This window comes from Pleuronectes platessa, chromosome 17 (genome assembly GCF_947347685.1).
Source record: "Pleuronectes platessa chromosome 17, fPlePla1.1, whole genome shotgun sequence".
NCBI lineage: Eukaryota > Metazoa > Chordata > Actinopteri > Pleuronectiformes > Pleuronectidae > Pleuronectes > Pleuronectes platessa.
This window is the reverse complement of record NC_070642.1, coordinates 23,385,560-23,402,622: the sequence shown is the minus strand read 5'-3', so window position 1 is coordinate 23,402,622 and position 17,063 is coordinate 23,385,560. Positions and strand designations below refer to the sequence as shown.

General features: G+C 45.2%; 1 protein-coding gene across 4 annotated transcripts; it reads right to left on the bottom strand.

Annotated features, from left to right (window-relative positions):
* Positions 1 to 409: 409 nt before the first annotated feature.
* On the bottom strand, positions 410 to 16,672 carry kidins220b (kinase D-interacting substrate 220b). Of its 4 annotated transcripts, none has more exons than XM_053445296.1 (29): positions 16,509 to 16,672; positions 15,497 to 15,651; positions 15,110 to 15,208; positions 14,837 to 14,935; positions 14,519 to 14,617; positions 13,969 to 14,070; positions 13,739 to 13,837; positions 13,153 to 13,350; positions 12,957 to 13,055; positions 12,656 to 12,754; positions 12,385 to 12,483; positions 11,748 to 11,925; positions 11,503 to 11,667; positions 11,248 to 11,427; positions 10,993 to 11,158; positions 10,647 to 10,798; positions 10,270 to 10,559; positions 9,990 to 10,130; positions 9,115 to 9,352; positions 8,678 to 8,766; positions 7,859 to 8,003; positions 7,592 to 7,754; positions 7,326 to 7,504; positions 7,006 to 7,241; positions 6,600 to 6,722; positions 4,226 to 4,363; positions 4,027 to 4,125; positions 3,291 to 3,521; positions 410 to 3,027 (listed from the first exon to the last, which is right to left on the bottom strand). In XM_053445296.1, the coding sequence occupies exons 2-29, from the start codon at positions 15,626 to 15,628 to the stop codon at positions 1,837 to 1,839; spliced, it is 5,229 nt and encodes a 1,742-aa protein (XP_053301271.1). In that variant the 5' UTR covers positions 15,629 to 15,651; positions 16,509 to 16,672; the 3' UTR covers positions 410 to 1,836. The 4 variants fall into 4 exon arrangements, 3 of the variants coding, with proteins under 3 accessions (XP_053301271.1, XP_053301270.1, XP_053301272.1); XM_053445295.1 differs by having other exon boundaries at positions 15,497 to 15,648; XR_008342187.1 differs by lacking the exons at positions 410 to 3,027; positions 3,291 to 3,521; positions 4,027 to 4,125 and adding an exon at positions 5,846 to 6,000 and having other exon boundaries at positions 4,228 to 4,363; positions 15,497 to 15,648.
* Between the last annotated feature and the right edge of the window lie 391 nt (positions 16,673 to 17,063).

Below are 17,063 nucleotides of genomic sequence, written 5' to 3'. Positions count from 1 at the left end.
AAAAATAAGGAAATTTCTAAGTGACCACAAACTTTTGAACGGTAGTGTACATACCTGCCCTTGCCTGAAGAAGAAACAAACATTTCGAAACGTCGCGACAGGGCTTCCAGACTAAATCAAAATTGACTTACCTTACTTACCTGACTATGCCACAAACCCTCCCTCGGACGGGTGGAGTGAAATAGCATTAAACATGCTTATTACTGTTCGTTCATCTGTAATTTCAGCTTCTTTATTGTAAATAGTCCACGTATCTGTATTTTCAGCGTGTTATAACTGTATTATCAGCTTAGGAGCACCACCAGAGGTCCTCGGAGAGGCCCGTGCACTACAGTGGTCCTGTTGATCAGGGCCCTGGATATTATCGTCATCACCTAACCCTAACAAAAGTTAATCAATAAACGCAGCATCAGTTTTCACCATTTATTTAAGTTTATTAAAGTCACATGATTAGAGCAGCACTAAGGCGATGAACACAACACTGGCAAAACATATGTTACATCAACATGCAGCTTCAGTAGATCTGACACTGATCAATATTATTGAATAGTCAAATAATCGGCAATGGTATAAATAATTCATTTTACTTTTCACGTTTTTATTCCAATTCATGTTTGAACTTTCACGACTTCCTTCCCTGATCATGTTGAAGCAATGATAATCAATAACATAGTATCATCAATTAACAAATTAAAAACAAACAGATCAGAAACATCTTTGACAAACATTTACTTAAGGTCTACTTTTTGAGTTTGGTCCCTGTCCCATCTGCTAACCTGGAGGAGGGTTTTATGATCAATACTGCAGCCAGACACCAGGGTCAATGTCATCTGTTTACTACAGTTGTTCGTTTTCTAAAACGTGGGTTATGATTTTTCCTCAATATTTAGTGATCAATTATCAGTTTCAGCTCTAATGAGCGTCACTCACTGCTTTTAACCTGAAGCATGAGGGCTCGTCCTCCAACCTGAAGGTCAGCGGCTCAAATCCCAGCCCATGACGAGGGGTACTTGGGCAAGAAACTGAACCCTGAACATACAGTAGATGTTGAATTCACAAAATGGAAGTCGCTTTGGATAAAAGTGTCGGCTGAATGACATGTAATGTAGCACGTAAACACAACACACAAACACGTTAACATTTAAAATCACTTTACATTTCATGAATCTGATATTTTCTAGTAACAGAAAAACAAATTTTTCAGACAAAACGTTTTTTATAAATACATCTAAATTGTTAAGTTTCCTAATGAAACATGTTTACTGTGTCAACAGCTTATTTTATGTTTCACGTGTTTTAATGTTTACATCACATGTGCAGCACACGTACTGAAGATGACAACATACGAGCAGCTACACTTAGGATTTTCATTAGCAATGATTACATGTTATACATATATGCATATCTAAAAGCTCTTATGTCAATACTAGCTCATAGCAGCTACTACACAGCACTAGAATAAAAGCCACTCTGCTTCACTTTGTGTCTGATGTTCAGACTCTGACGAGGCTTCTTCACAGAAACATTGAGTTAAATTCATTATTTGTCATAAAACGCATGCATTTTCTGTTTCTCCGTCTCAGACATGAATGAACAGTAAATGTTACAATACAAATCATACTGCAGCTTCTATATGTCACTACTGAGCTTCATCTACTATGACTGATCATGCAACATCAAGACTGAACATACAGACCAGCAGCAACCGCTCCTCTGACCTCTGAAAGTCAAACATTTAAATACAACTCATCTGATCACAAGCTTCTGATTGGTTCAGAGGGCAGAGGGGCAGCTCCTGCCGGACCCTCAGTGCTCTCTCGATCTTTTACGATGAGGTCAAAGGATGCTCTCGCGCTCCTCGCCGAAGGTGACAGTGTCGGAGGACACGGCGCAGATTTCTGGCGGGTCCCCAGGCTTCAGACCCCTCTTCAGGTGAACCACGCGGACATTCTCATTATTCGGCCCTGGTCTGGTGGCGGCAGTCCCGGAAGATCCGGTTGTGCCGGTGCTCTGGGCGATGATGACATCAGCGGTGGACGAGGAGGTGGGGTTGGTGGAGGACTTGGAGCCCTCTCCAGGCTGGCGGGGACGGTTGCCCTGCTGGGAATTGGTGTTGTTGTTGAGCGTCACATTGCTTGGAGTGTGGTTAAGGTTGTAACTCTTGGACGAGGGCCAGCTCTCCTCTGGGCTGCTGGCCAGCAGGCTGCACTGGTCCTCGGAGCAGATGGACATGCGAGCAACAGCTGGATCCTGAAGGCCACTGAGGCTGCTGGGAAGACCTTGCTTCCTGGCTTGGCTCTCCTCGTCCAGCTCAATCAAGTTGGCCCTCTCCAGCTGTGAAAGATCCGCCTCCTCATCCTGCAGCGAGTGGTTGGGGGAGCTCTCGTTGGAGCGCACACCGGAGTCGGACGAGTCCTTCTTATCCAGCATGGCGTCCGACAGGTAGTCCTTCCCCTTCAGCGCCAGTGAGCCACCAGGCAGTTTGGGTTCTCCAACCCTCTTGCCATCTTTCAGCAAGGGGGCATTATCTGACTCTTCGGACTCTTCGTCATCACTGGTCAGCTTCTGGTAACGCAGCCCTCCACCAGCCTTCAGCTTCAGGTCGGCAGCACCCTGGAACAGCCCGCCTCTTTCAGCTGAGGTTTTGTGGGTCAGCAGGGACTTGGAGGATCTGTGGTCACCCTTTTCATCCTCCTCCGTGATGGGGTCAAGGGCATCACCATTGGAGGTGAAGTCAGTGTCCGACACCACCTTGCTGCCACTCCTCTTAGTGAAGGGTTTGTGTCCATCCTGCTCAACAACGTTCTTACTCTTGTCATCTGAAGATGATGTCATAAACTGTCCCGGCTGTGGTTGAATGGGCTTCTCTCCGCCACCGCCACCCATCTCCAGCTGGGCCATCTGGGCAATGTACTCCTGGTAAGCGTTGCTGTACTCGGATTGCTGCTTGTCCGTCAGCTTGGCGATGTCGTTGGATGACTCTTGGGAGTTCAGGCTGGTCATGCTTGCGGTGCGATGAGCTCCACCCTGACGACAGAAGAAAGGTTTCCAGTTTGTTGTTGGGGTTGTTTCATCAAAATTACTCAATATTATGTCAAATGCAAATTACTGATTCTAATTAAGGTTTGGCTAAGGGGTTATTTCAAATTGTAGATTTGAAAAGCGTTTGAGTTTTTGAAAATCAGAATGAGTTAAAGAATCAGTCTGAACAAATAAACAAAATTAAAATAAATGTTGACACATTCCAACTGCAAGGTTAGAAGGTCAGAGGTCGTCTTTCATGTGTTTACCATCCACTGAGAATTTCCGCGTCTTGTTGATTCGTCCAGTCCGATGTTGCTCAGCTCCTCGAAGCTCAGGTTGAAGCTGTACATCGGGGAAGCATCTGTGTTGGCAGTGCCAGCGTGAGGCTTTGCCACAACTCGCCGTCCTACTTCAGCGTTACCTCCAACAACGCTGCCTTGCTCACTGGCCACTTCCTCATGCAGCACCCGACTCTCTACATGACGCATGTCCAGAACCTGCAGCAGGAACAACAACACATTTACTACGTGTTGAAAATTACAGTGATGCAGATTGATACTAATAATCAATGTATGAAAATAAAATAAATTCTCATCTCATAGTTTAGTTACAGCTTGTTACAGTTCAGATTTTCTGTCTTCATAAAAGTGTTTCTTATCTGAGAACAAAACAGGGCAAGAGCTGATATGATGCTTCTGATGAATATCTAACCCTAACCCCTTTTTTCAGAGACTATGAGCTCAGCTGAGTTTGAAGAGAAAACAACATTTTGTTTCAGTGAGACGTGAATTTAATATTTGTTCAAAAAGATTTAAAAAGCAATTACAAGTTAAATAAATAGATTTTAGGAAATGTATCACCTGTTTCTGCAACTTTCTCTTTAGTTTGTTTAAAACCGTATGAAACGACTTAACATTGACGATGAGAGTGAACGTAGAAGACGAGCGATATGATCCGAGTCGTTACACGTGGTGTTGCAGTGTTTTCAGGGTTCATACTAACCGTGGCTCTGAAGAGCTGCCAGTCTCCAAAGTTCATATTCATCTCCTTCTTCAGTTCATCAACGTTACACTGAGACAAAACTCTGCCATTGACGTTTGCCTGAAAAATGATGAAAGACAAATAAAAACCATAATTTCATCTTTGTAAACGTGTTAGGCTTCACATGCTCGGAACACGATAACGCTGTTGTGTCCCTGACCTTCCTGATAGTGGTGGCATACGGTCCGATCATGCTCTGGTCGATGCCTTCGATCTGCCGCACACGCTCACAGACTGCCTCCGTGGTCATGGAGCTGAGGAGAATGGCAGGAGGGCCTGACACGATGGAGGCCGAACCCTGAACAAGTCGAAATAGAAAAACAAAAACTTGGGTCAAAATGTTTTAATGTTTAAAAAAGTAATTTGAAGAGACACCATCATTAGTGAAGCAAGCGAAAAAGGAAACATGAGTTATATTAGTTGGTCCTGTAGAAATAGGTTAGGGTTCATCCTCTGTGTTCAAACAGTTGCATCTTGTTCCCCGGAGTCCCTGTGCCTTATCGCCCGCTGTGGCCACATCATCATGGATTGTGATTTATGGATCGCATGTCGGTGTTGCGATGGTGGATCCAGTTTGGTGGATTCTATGTTGTGCCGGCTGATCGTTATAATAATGGTGGATCCTGTGTCGCGTTGGCATCACATAATGGTGGTGGACCACGGCCGTTGCGGCGGCTGATGATGGATCCTAACTGGTGGCAGTGGACAATGACTGTGGACTATAGTGGATCCGATCTGGATGGTGGATCATGATCTTGCTGGTTGCTGACCAGAGACCATGATGCAGCAGGACTGATTGACATATAGTATTGAAGTTATCCTTCAAGATGTTTCCCCTCATCAATGCTGCTGAAAACTTTAATCCTGATGATGTTTCCTTCACTTGACATCTGTTGACTTGTGTCCGTCCTGGGAGACGGGTCCTCACATGTGTCTCTCTGAGGTTTCTATGTATTTGTACCTGTTAACAGGGTTTTAGTAGTTTGTCCTGACTCTTGTTGAAGGTGAAGGACAGAGGATGTCTCACCATGTTAAAGCCCAATGAGACGAATTGTGATTTGTGAATATGGGCTAAACAAATTAGATTGATTGATTGATTTAAACTGAATCAGATTTATTGATTAGGTTCTTTAATGATCAGATGCAATGGTCAGATTGAGAAACTGCCTGAGCAGATTTGAAAGAGGTTCAATGAGCAGAGAAGACAACATCCCAGATAATAGAAACCCACATTTTCTCATCTTCATTTTCAGCTTTTTCACCGTGTGATTCACTTGTTGCAGCTGCCTGACTATTTTTCACAGTTTTTGTCTGTCCACTTTTTCTATATCTAGCCTGCACCTCATCCACATCATCATTATTAACTGACTGTTCTGCTTGTTTGCTTCCTCTCTCTTTGTACCAGGATCACCGGTTCCAGTTTCTTCAGCCGCCTGCTGTGTGGTACCGCTGTCTGTGTCATGTTCAGGTTGCTGTTTGCCTGAAATGCAAGCTGCTTGCTCTCTATTCGGGCAGGTTACACCATGTAGAAACCACTTCAATATTTTACTTTGAATGACACCTTTAAAGTTTGCGATGTATTGTTGAAATACATGAACGCCCTGTCTGCAGGGACTGGACATGCTGCAGTCCAACTGCTCTGAAACCCCCAGCATCTTTCCAAACAGAACCAACTCCTTATCAAAGGCTCATTGGGGATACACTGGTGAACACCTGACACGGTAATACCCGTAGATGGCAGAAACAAAGGTAAGAGAGCAATTAGTTGATCATCCAGTACCTTTCTCAACCAGCAGGTGAACCAGGCGCTCGTCCCGAACAATGCCCACCACGGCCTTATTCATCGAGAGATGTATGTGATATTCTCATGTCTGATCTGTTCTCCAGGAGAACTTGTTCCACAGTGTAACAAGCTGTACAGACACAGTGTCCTCTCTGTCCACACAAGTAGAGAGAGAGCAGCATTTCTGGCAGCAATGCAGCACATATGAGGACATCAGGACAAAGTTCTTCAGAAAAATGAAGACAAGTCCCAGATGTTGATAAACTGTCCAGAATGCAACATCTGCTTGATGAATATCAAGTGTCAGTGTCATTGACGCAGGTAAACATGTCAGTGATGTCACAACTGAAGAGAGAAGAAACATAAGACCCGACAGCTGTAGATATAGTTTGTCTCCTCACAATTCGCCTCTACATTCACTCCATCTGCGTTGTTCTTTTCATTTCTCTTTTTCTAATGTTGTCTTATTATTAATTATTCTTATAAATTTTCTGATTGATGCTTTGTAATCGGATAAATGTAACTTTCATGCAAATAAAGCTTGCTGAATGGGTTGCTTGCTTGAATTGAATCGTGGGGGAGAGAGAGACAGAGAGAGAGTTGTAAGGAATGAAATAGTGGATGTAAAGAAAACGTCAGGAGAACAGTCGACCAATCCCAGATGAGCAGGAGTGGTCAAGATGAAGACGTTTGTTTTTCTTCATGAAAGGAAATCGACCAATCACTGCTCTCAGATGTGTTGTGTACTTACAGGTGCAGCGGTGGCGTCCCTGCTTGACGAGGCTTTAGGTGGCGGGCGTGGATAAAGGTGTGATGAAAAGGAGGATGCAACGATCGGGGGTGGCAGCTGGTAAAGGTGATGGGGGAAATATGGCTGGGAAGGGTAGAAAATCAAAATAATGTTTATGGAAATGATTGGACAACAAAAATAGAAAGAACCAATCCAATCAAAAGATGAATCACTGCTGTCACACTGTGGCTGCAGCTGGTACTGCAGCTGCAGCCACAGTGAATTAAATCAACGATGAGTGAGGTGAACCAGGTGAGCAGGTGATGACATCACAGCATTAACTGTCGCCTGGCCAATGACCCCTACCTGCACCTGTCCACATGAGTGACATCATGACGTGACATAAGAGGGTGCAGCCTGTACTAACCCTGTTGTAGAAGGGGTGCTGTGGTCCTGCCATGCCGCTGTAATAGCTGCTGTGAGGCTGCGGGGAAATGATGCCCCCTGGTGGCTGGTTAAAAGGTCCATTAAAGGAAGCGGAGGGTGAGCATGCTGACGACACCTGACTGTACACTGAGGTGGGGCGGGGCTGAGCCTCTTGCAGGGGGAGGGGGGAGTAAGTGACCCCGCCCATATTCATCTGCTCACGAGCCGCACGGACATCTGTATCAGACAGAGAAAACATCTGAATCAGTTCTCAGGAAAGATGTTTTCCAAATAGTGTTAAGTACTGCATCGTAATGTTACCTGCGATGATCTCTCGTAGTTTCGGGTCCAAATTGACGGTGCACGGCAGAAATGTGCGTATGTCTCTTGTGGTCAGGACCGGAGTCCGTGATGACAGAAAGACCTCGAAGCTGCGAACGTCCCCGTCGATCTCCAGGAGCGGCTCCACGTCTTTTGTGGTCGGGATGTTCTTGGATACTCTACGAGACAGAGGACACGTCACAATGTTGTCATGTCACACAGATGATGAACTTTGACCTTTAGCTGAACTCAGTTCTCCTGCCGACCTCTCATAGACGGTCTTGAGTGTGGCCTGGTCAGGGACGCCGTCCGTCTCCTCCATGTACAGGATGAGCCAGGAAGTCCTGTAGGGCCACTGCTCCGTCAGGTTGATCCACGATGCCAGGCGGTCCCAGTTGAAGCTGATCTGATTGGCTCGAAGCAAACGACCTGCTCACACAAACCAGAAGTCATCTGTCAAAACATCTGTAGAATGACATGACTGATGTTAACAGGAGGTAGAAGTTGGTGTAGCAAGGAGCGTGGTCATGAACCTGTGACAGAGACGATGTTGAGCAGCCTCCTCATGGTCTGCGGGCTGATGTCACTGAACCAATCCTCCGTCACCATCAGCTTCGTTAGGTCGAACGACATCTGACGAGTCACCGAGCGCTGCACCTGACGGCGCCGGTACGTGTCCTGAACACAGAGCCCAGGTCACATGATCACACATGACATCAAATGTTACTCAGATCCTGGATCGTCCACTGAACAGGTCAGAGGTTCAAACTCTGGCACCTCTACTCACGTTTCCTCAAGCAAAACATGCAATACATTTTTCTGATGTTTTAATAGAGTGAAGACACACACACACACACATTTAACTTTGTCTTTAATCTGTTGGTTCAATGGATTAATTAAAGATAAGAACAGCCTGTGTATCACTGTCATCAGTCCAAGATCACTGGACTCAAGTAAAGAGACTTTTTTTCCCTCTGGGAGAATCCGTTGAAAAATAATATATCATCCAATCTGATCATGTTTTGTCTCATGAGTTCACGGTGATGCTTCAGGCTGATCAAACTCAGACAGTAGCCATTTTAAATGACATCTTTTATGACTGTGCTTTTCACATAACATAGAACAAATTTGTATTTATTATCTAATATTATTTTTTATTTCTATTTATTTTACCTCCCTAATCTTCTCTCTTTGTTTATGGACCTGTGCTTTTTGACACCTATCATATTGGATATTGTTTGTGTGATCGTGAACGGGGAAAGCTACAGATGAATGCCCTCCATGGGATTAATAAAGTTGTCTGAATCTGTCTGAACCCACACAAACACACACTTACACACACACACTCTCACCCTGCGGGCAAGCGCCGTCTTGCTGCCGAACTTGGTTAATTCTCCCAAACTGTTCTGAGACAGTTTCCTGTCAAACTCGTCCTGCCAACCTGTAACAGAGAGAATGGAGAGACAGAGAAGTTAGAGATAAACCAACTACCCTAACAATCTAATACAAATCTAACTGAATGGCGAGTTTATACGGAATCCATTATTATTATTACTATTGTTGTTTTTATCAATAATATTATTATAGATTTGTACAATCAATAACTAACATGATCCAAACTTTTAATTTGATAAATTAAATAATTATCTTTTTTACTCTTTTATTGAAGGCTCTTTCTTCTCCAGGACGACAGTTTTATCTTCCTGCTCTGAATAAAAATAGAAATTTCAATGTTCGGTGCTTTTGTTTGCGTCCTGCTGGTGGTTAGGGTTAGGGTGGCGGTGGTTACCGTCAGGGTTGGCGGTGTCTCCGTTGGCAGGAGCAGGGGCACACATCTTCCTGGCACTGGAGAGCCCCCTGCTGTTGAGGAAGACAGGTAGGTGGACAATGTTTCTCATGTAGTCATGTCCGTTGATGTTTGAGTCTCGCAGGACGCTGTTCAGGTTCTGGTTGATGGCTTTGATGATGATGTGCGGGTCGCTGGCGAAGATGGAGATGAACGGACCTTTGGAGAATAAGACCCGAACCTGCAGGAGGAATACGCAGATGTGAGCACAGCACCTGACATCTGAAAACCTGCCATAACCTCCCATCACACACAGCCCTCCACCTGTCTTTTAGAATGAAAGCACCTGACATCTGAATTGCTCTCAATCTCAATATTAAAAAACGTTGATAAACATGTGACTGTTGCTCTGTAGCATCGCAACAGTCACTCATTAATATCAGTAAAGTTGTTGTTCTCAAAAACATCTGTCATGGAAAATTCCACTGACACAGCTGATAAGACACAGAGGATGATCTCATGTCTCATGTCTTTTTTTCATATCATGTCTAATGAAATGCCTCTTTGTATAAGTTCTGGCTTTTGTGAACTTGCGGCCAGTTGTTCCATTTTGAGCACCCGTGCTTGTTGTGTAAACTCTGCAGAGCTTATTATTATAAAGACTCAAAAGCAACTCCAGTCGGAGAATTTCATTATTTCAAATCTCAAGATGAATTTCCATCACACATCTGATTCTCCAGTTCAGGTTCTTTGAGCTGAACTTTAATAAACATGTGAATAGCTCTTTGTTGATTAATTCTAAAATCATAATTCCAAAATATATTATATAAAATGATCATGGCAATATATATTGTTGTTTGCTGGTGTGGCGTCCTCACTGTGTCGAGCATCTGCAGAACTTTGTCCTGTTCGCAGGAGTCTAGTCCGTCGATGACGACCGCCAGCCGGGTCTGATGCTGCGTGAACCCATCGATGGTCTTCGCCATCCTCGCCATCAGCTCCACCTCATTCTTCAGGACCTGCAAGATGACACCCAAGGTCATGTAACTCTATAGATTGACATATTTCGCGATAAAGGCCTCACAGTCAGGAAATGTGAAGCTTTAGAGGGAACCTGCAAACTAAAACCACAAGACTGACGTCTTCTGACCGGCTCACCTTCATGAAGCCCTCGCTCTTTAGTTTGTGCATCCTGTTGGCGGCTCTGTGGAGCCTCTTTCTCTGAGAGTTCAGCACCGAGTCGGTCACTTGCCACCACGTTTTGCAGTTCAGCAGCAGAGCTAGACCCACTATGCTGCCGATGGCAATCAGCATGGTGTTCACCGTCTGGTTCTCTCCATCCACCTTGAAGATGGCCAGCAGCGCCATGCCGGTCACCAAACAGGCCAGAACCACGGCAAAGAGGACGAAGGATGGAACACAGCATGTCTTCTTCCACTTCATCTTACCTGAGATGGCGAAACAAAATAATTACTGTGTGTGTGTGTGTCTGTGTGTGTGTGTGTGTGTGTGTGTGTGTGTGTCTGCGTGATTACTTTGTGTCTCCTCAGTCCTGAACACTCTGAACAGACGTGTAGCCAGGAAGCCAAACTCTCGTTCGCAGGCGTCAGACAGCGTGGCGATCATCTCAGCCATCGAGGTTTCTCCTCCAACGCTGGACAGACGGTTGTAGTCTGTGAACAGAAACCTGACGACAGGTCCGACAGAGGTCAGAGGTCATTGTTGTTTTGATGTTCAGCACAACCATGACTCAGCGAAAAGAAGAGATGATAACTGCAACAACTAATTCATTAAATTGATTCAAATCGATTATAAAAACAGTTTGAATTAATTTGATAATATAAGACAGACCGACTGACAGACTCTGGAGGGCGTGCTCACCTGACAGGCAGAGCTCTGGTGCTTTGTTCCGGAAGCTCCGGTGGGTTGACGAACATCAGCCTTAGCAGCAGCTCCAGATACCCGATGTGACGGGCCAGACGAGTGCTGAGCAGCCACGCCCAGTTCCAGCTCTCGCCCTCCCGTCTCCCGCCGAAATACACCACCACTACGAGACGACACACTTTAATTCCACACCACAGGAACAGAGAGGAATCGACCTAACCCCTAACCCTGTCACAACGAGCCAAATCTTACCAAAGAAAACGTAGAGCAGAGCCAGCAGGCTGAGGGAAACCGCCATGGCCAGTTTAGGGTCAACGGTGAAGCCGAGGACGATGGCGACGGAACCGCAGAGCAGCAGAGACAGAAACACGATGAGCCAGGAGAACTGAAACAAGGGCTCGATCTGCTGTCCAGCAAACGTCTTCATTTCATCTGAGCAGGAGCAGGAGGAAGGTTAGCACATGGTGTGTGTTGGTGTGTTCTTGTGTCGTGTGTTCAGGTGCTCACCTTCCAGCTTCTTGAGCAGAAAACTCTTGCCGCTGCCCCACTGAGCGTACAGACCCACGCAGATGGGCGGCTGCATGGTGGGTTCACTCAAGATGTCAGCCAGAGCCGAGCTGTACAGATCATAACCCAGCATGTCTCCGTCCGAGTCGGTGGGGGACAGGTGACCTGCAGGAGGAGCAGGTGTGTTCTGTCAATACAGTGTTCAGATGCACACATGATGTCTACATGACCTTCAGTGCACGTACGTGCTCCAAAGATCTGCGTGAGGATGCTCTTCTGGTGGCTGCAGTCGATGTTGTACGGCGTCTCTCCCGCCTTGTTGGGTCGGTACAGCAGACGGCCATCTTTAGGGTTTCTGAGGAGGAGCTCGGCCAGGCGGCGACTCCGACCACGGATAGCGATGTGAAGGGGCGTGTCTCCTTTCTGGGATCACATGACGACAAGGACGCAAAGAGCTGAATCTGTGATGACTCAACAGAAGTTGTCGTTCATTTTTTCAAATAGTATTACCAACAATAAAATTATAGCTATGCTTAATTTCAACCATAATTTAATCATGTTTCAAAAGATAAATATATTTCATATAAATGATAAAAGAATATTTAAATTGAATATAAATGAAAGAATTACATATAATGTTAAAAGGGTTCAATATATTTGAAGGGTTAGAGGTTAACCCCTTGATAATGTTGATGATCAATACAACTTTGTAGAGAAAATGTTGAAGCTAAATTGTTTCAGGTTCTTAATAAAGATGATTCTCTGCTTTATGTCTATAATCAGTGAATTCTTGTAGTAAAAACATTCTGCTTGTCTGATATTGATCATGACATTTTGATCGCAGCCTCTGAATCTGCATTTCACCGGTCTTCATGTTCTCACCTTGTCGACAGCCGACACTTTGGCTCCTTTATCGAGCAGAAGCTCCACGATGTCGATGTTCCTCATCTTCGTTGCTTTGATGAGCGGAGATTCTCCGTCCTGATACGGGAAGCAGCAAAACCAAAGTCACAAAATGACCACGTCACCTCAGTCACTCCGTCCAAGACACTGAACCACCACATCATAAAGTCACAAAGCCACCATGTCATGTCTGCGTGATGTCGACTCTGAGGCTCGACCAGTAGCTGAGTCGGGGGGAGGCGGGTCTTACCTTGGTACAGGTCTCGGTGTCAGGGTTACACTGCAGGATGTCTCGCACCATAGTGGCGTTTCCTTTCTCCACAGCCCAGTACAGAGCAGTTTTACTCTCCTGGAAACAACAGAGACACATAACCTGATTCTCAAATCTAACACCTACCAGTGCGAGGACCAAGGGAGGTCAATGGTGAGGTTAGGGGTGAGGTCTAGGGTAAGGGTTAGGATGAGGGCTAGGACTAGGGTTAAGGTAAGGTCAAGGGATGATGATGGCAGGTAACAGTGGTAATATATTTATTCATGTTCCTTGTTCTCACCTGTCCTCTGATGTCGATGTCGGCGTATTTATGAAGAAGAGCTCTGACGATCTCCACATGACCCCCCCTCACTGCTCCAATCAGCACTGTGTCACCACTCTGTAACACACACACACACACACATGTAAGTATATATATAGTATATATAACCCTTCCTTTTGAAATATATGCACATATGGCGGTGTGTGTGTCTCACCCGGTCCGGGATGTTGACGTATGTCCCGGCATCAAGCAGGTCCTGGACGATCTCGGTGTAACCCTCCTTGGCGGCGATCATCAGTGCAGTGTTTCCGTCTTTGTCAGTCATGTTGACATTGGGGTTCCTCTTCAACAGCTCCTTCACCACCTCGGTGTACCCGCCTTTCACCCCCACAATCAGAGCCGTCATCGAGTTCTGACCAGAAGGAAAAAGAGAAGAACCCATGGTAACATCACGCCAGGGCCACACTGGAGGACGATCGGTAGCTGAGAGGCTCTTCTGCTCTTCTCTCTCCCTCTCTCAGCGAAAACCACAGGACGATGACCAACATGTAAAACTAACTTCCAATGTCCGACAAAAGTTGCTGTAAAGCGATATCATAGTAAAAATGCTGTTAATTATGGTAAATTTCAACTCAAAGCTGATGTAAAAACATAGCAGAACAGCCGGTCCACGTCTAGCGTGGCCCGTGCATCAGAGTGTCTGAGTTAGTGATCAATAATCAATTATTTATTAAAACAGTCACTCTGTGATTGGACTACTCTCAGTGAGCAGTTTCCTATTGTGACAAAAGCGTACGTACCGCCCCCTCCTGGTCGACATCAGCTCCGTTCTCCAGCAGGTGCATCACACAGTCAAAGTGTCCTTTCCTGGACGCCCAGATGAGAGGGGTGGTCCCATACTGTGACAAACATATAAAGATGATAAGTGACTAAATAAAGATGTCGTCGATATTCATGTATTTACAGTTGGTTAGACCTTCCTATGAATGTATTGGTCCTATTTCCATGGTTCTTCTAAGCATCAGCTCACCTTGTCAGAACAGTTGACCTTTGCTCCGTTCTGTAGCAAAAGTTTGACGATGTGGGCGTGTCCTCGACCTGCGGCCCAGATGATTGGATACACACTGTATTGCTGTCAGAGAGAGTTAGGAGTGTCAGTGTTTCTCAGTGTTTGTGTCGCGTTGTTTTATTTATTAAATCACAACACACATTATCTCAAGGATCTTTCCACAGTGTGTACTGTCTCAACAGTTCCCTCAACGAACAGACACTTTACTGTGGAGAGACAAAACTCTTTGACTGAAAATAACTGTTAATGCCAAATTAATACCGAGGTGCCTGGTCAGAGTGTTTCTCTGTGTACGTGGTGCTTTCTGATGATGTTGCCTCAAGTGAGCATCTATAAGGTGAACAGTATTGGTCCCAGTACAGAACCTTGTGGAACTCCATGACTAACTTGTGTGTTACATGAATATTAGATGATGATACATCATTGTCTCTGTCTGCTTCAACATGCTGGCAGCTACAGTTTGTGTGTGTGTGTGTGTGTGTGTGTGTGTGTGTGTGAGAGTGTGTGTTACCTGTCCTGTAGTGTTGGGGTTGGCTCCATGCTCCAGCAGCAGCTTGGTGACGTCCTCACGACCTTTATAAGCCGTCCACATCAGAGCTGTCCATCCTCCCTGAGACACAGCCACATCATGTCAGCCCGTGTCCACATGTTTACACGTCCACAGCTGTGACACTGAATCTCAACCTTTCATCTCTAAGACAAAACCACTTCTGATTCATTCTAATATTTTCAGAATCCGTACAGATTGCACGTTGGCAACTGGACTGACACAGTGTGTTTAACCAGTGTGTCAGGTGTGTGTGTGTGGGTGTCAGTTGTGTGTTGTCACCATGTCTCGGTGTTCGATGTAGGCGCTGTTCTCCAGCAGCTCGTTCACCACGTCCATGTGACCTTCTTTAGCTGCTGAGATCAGAGCCGACCAGCAGTCCTGAAACACACACACACAGACACAGACACACACACACACACACACACACACACACACACACACTCACACACACACACACACAGCAAAGCAACAAAACAATCACAGAGATCAGTACTGGACTGTGTTTCCTAGAAACCAGAGCAGAGGTTCAGAAGGAGCGCTTGTTTCACTCACCACATCGTCCAGGTTGACGTTAGCTCCTCTCCTGATGAGCTCCTGAACAATCTCTAGACTGCCCTGCTCCGCCGCCAGCATGATGGGTGTCTGTCCATTCTGTCCACAGAGACAGAGACACACAGAGAGACAGACAGAGAGAGAGAGACAGAAAGAGAGAGAGAGAGAGAGAGACAGAGACAGAGACATACAGAAAAAGGGAGAGAGAGAGAGAGAGAAAAAAATCAATATCAAATGTACGAACATTTTCAGAATTACATGAAGCAGAAAAACTACAATAGAAATATAGAAAACAAAATTAGAATCTCAAAGTGATTCTATACTTGGACGATGGCTACATGTGAATTTATTTATGATTTGAAAGTTACGATTAAATAAAAGTCGTACGTCGCTGCGTCCGTCCACTTCCTTGAACCGGTCCAGGTGAGCTTTGAGAGCCGACAGGTTCTCCTCCTCCACGTAGCTGAACAGGTTCTGGATCGCCAGCGTGGTCATCTTGATGGATGTGGTCGTGTCCATGACTGCGATCACTCTGCCCCCTGCTGACACAAACACATCACTACAGAGTCACACCTCCATTTTTCTGTGCACGTGAATATTCAGATGACATAAACTGAGCATGTGCAGTATGAACGTCCTGATTGGATAAACACCACTTTTACATTATTTCATAACATTTCATGGAGCTGACTCACAACCAGTGCATCAACCACGAGGAACAAACCAGAACAACAAGAATCAAGAGAATTTCTTCAAGAAAGCCAAAGTACAAAGTGCGACATGTTAGTGACGTATAAGTTCTCTATTGTTTATCCTGTAGTCTGAAGGGATGTGGGGGGGCAACGAGCCGATTGGCCGATGCAGAGCGGAGTGGACGGGTGTGAGGTTGGACCCGATCCCGTCCCAGCACGATACTGGTAACCAGTGAAGGGAGCAGCTGGGAAAGAGCCCAGAGAAGATGGAGGACAGCAGCCAATCAGAGCGCAGCTTCAGAGCGCAGCTCCATCCTGATGCACCAATAATAGGTGCTGCTGTTACCATGGAAACAACCTCCTGCTGAAGTCTGCTCGATGCTTTGTCAGAAAAGATATTAATATTCATAATGTATTTTTCTACACTATGAATTCTGTTTTTACAATTACTGATCATGTGATCACACATTGACCTGATGATGTGATCATGGCAGTCTAACACACATGAACTCGCACAGACTCACACTCGGACTCACACACACTCACAAGGAATGACACACACACAGACTCATACACGGACTCACACACTGTGGGATCGATCAGAAATTAATCGATAATTTTTTTAATTGTTCATCACTACGAGTGTCAAACCGGGAATCTATGACGTCATCGATGAGGATGCTCATCAGAGAAAACAAACGTTTTACCTTCACGACAGAATCGGTTCGGTTCGGTTCGGTTCTGTTCGTCCGGACTCGGCTGTGGTCGTGATTCGGTTCCGGAGCTTCGGGTTTTCTCGGCCTGGGTTCGGATGACAGCGCGAGCTCAGAGCGTCACCTCGACAACAGCCGCCATCTTGATCTGAGCGTCAAGCTACAACAACCACTTCCGTTCAGTTCCTTCACAATAAAAGCACAGTTTCCGTCTGTGTAAAAGGCTGCTAATTATATTGATATATAATTAATTATTTTGGTTTTAATTCATGATTCTGTGCTGTTTCATTATCACTGAATTAATCAAACTTCGTACATTGTTGTTTTATTCTCACACAGTTAGCCTGCTAATAAAGTTAGCATAATTTAACATGTGACTAACAGCCTGTTGAATATTATATTTTAAACTAAAAGAGTTTCCTCTCAAAAACATTGCATTTTTTATTTTGTTAGGAGCCAATCACAGCACGGAGACTTGGTTAGAGTCACAAACAACCTTCTAATAGCTTCAGATGTTAGCGTCTGTCCTCGTCCTGTGAGATCTCACTG

Excerpts from the sequence above, each read along its gene's own strand:
- kidins220b (XM_053445296.1), bottom strand. The coding sequence starts at position 15,628 with ATGGACACGACCACATCCATCAAGATGACCACGCTGGCGATCCAGAAC. Across the intron at positions 3,522-4,026 it reads GGCAGCTCTTCAGAGCCACG|GTTCTGGACATGCGTCATGT; the intron begins GTTAGTATGAAC and ends TTCCTGCTGCAG. Across the intron at positions 3,028-3,290 it reads GCGGAAATTCTCAGTGGATG|GGTGGAGCTCATCGCACCGC; the intron begins GTAAACACATGA and ends TTCTGTCGTCAG.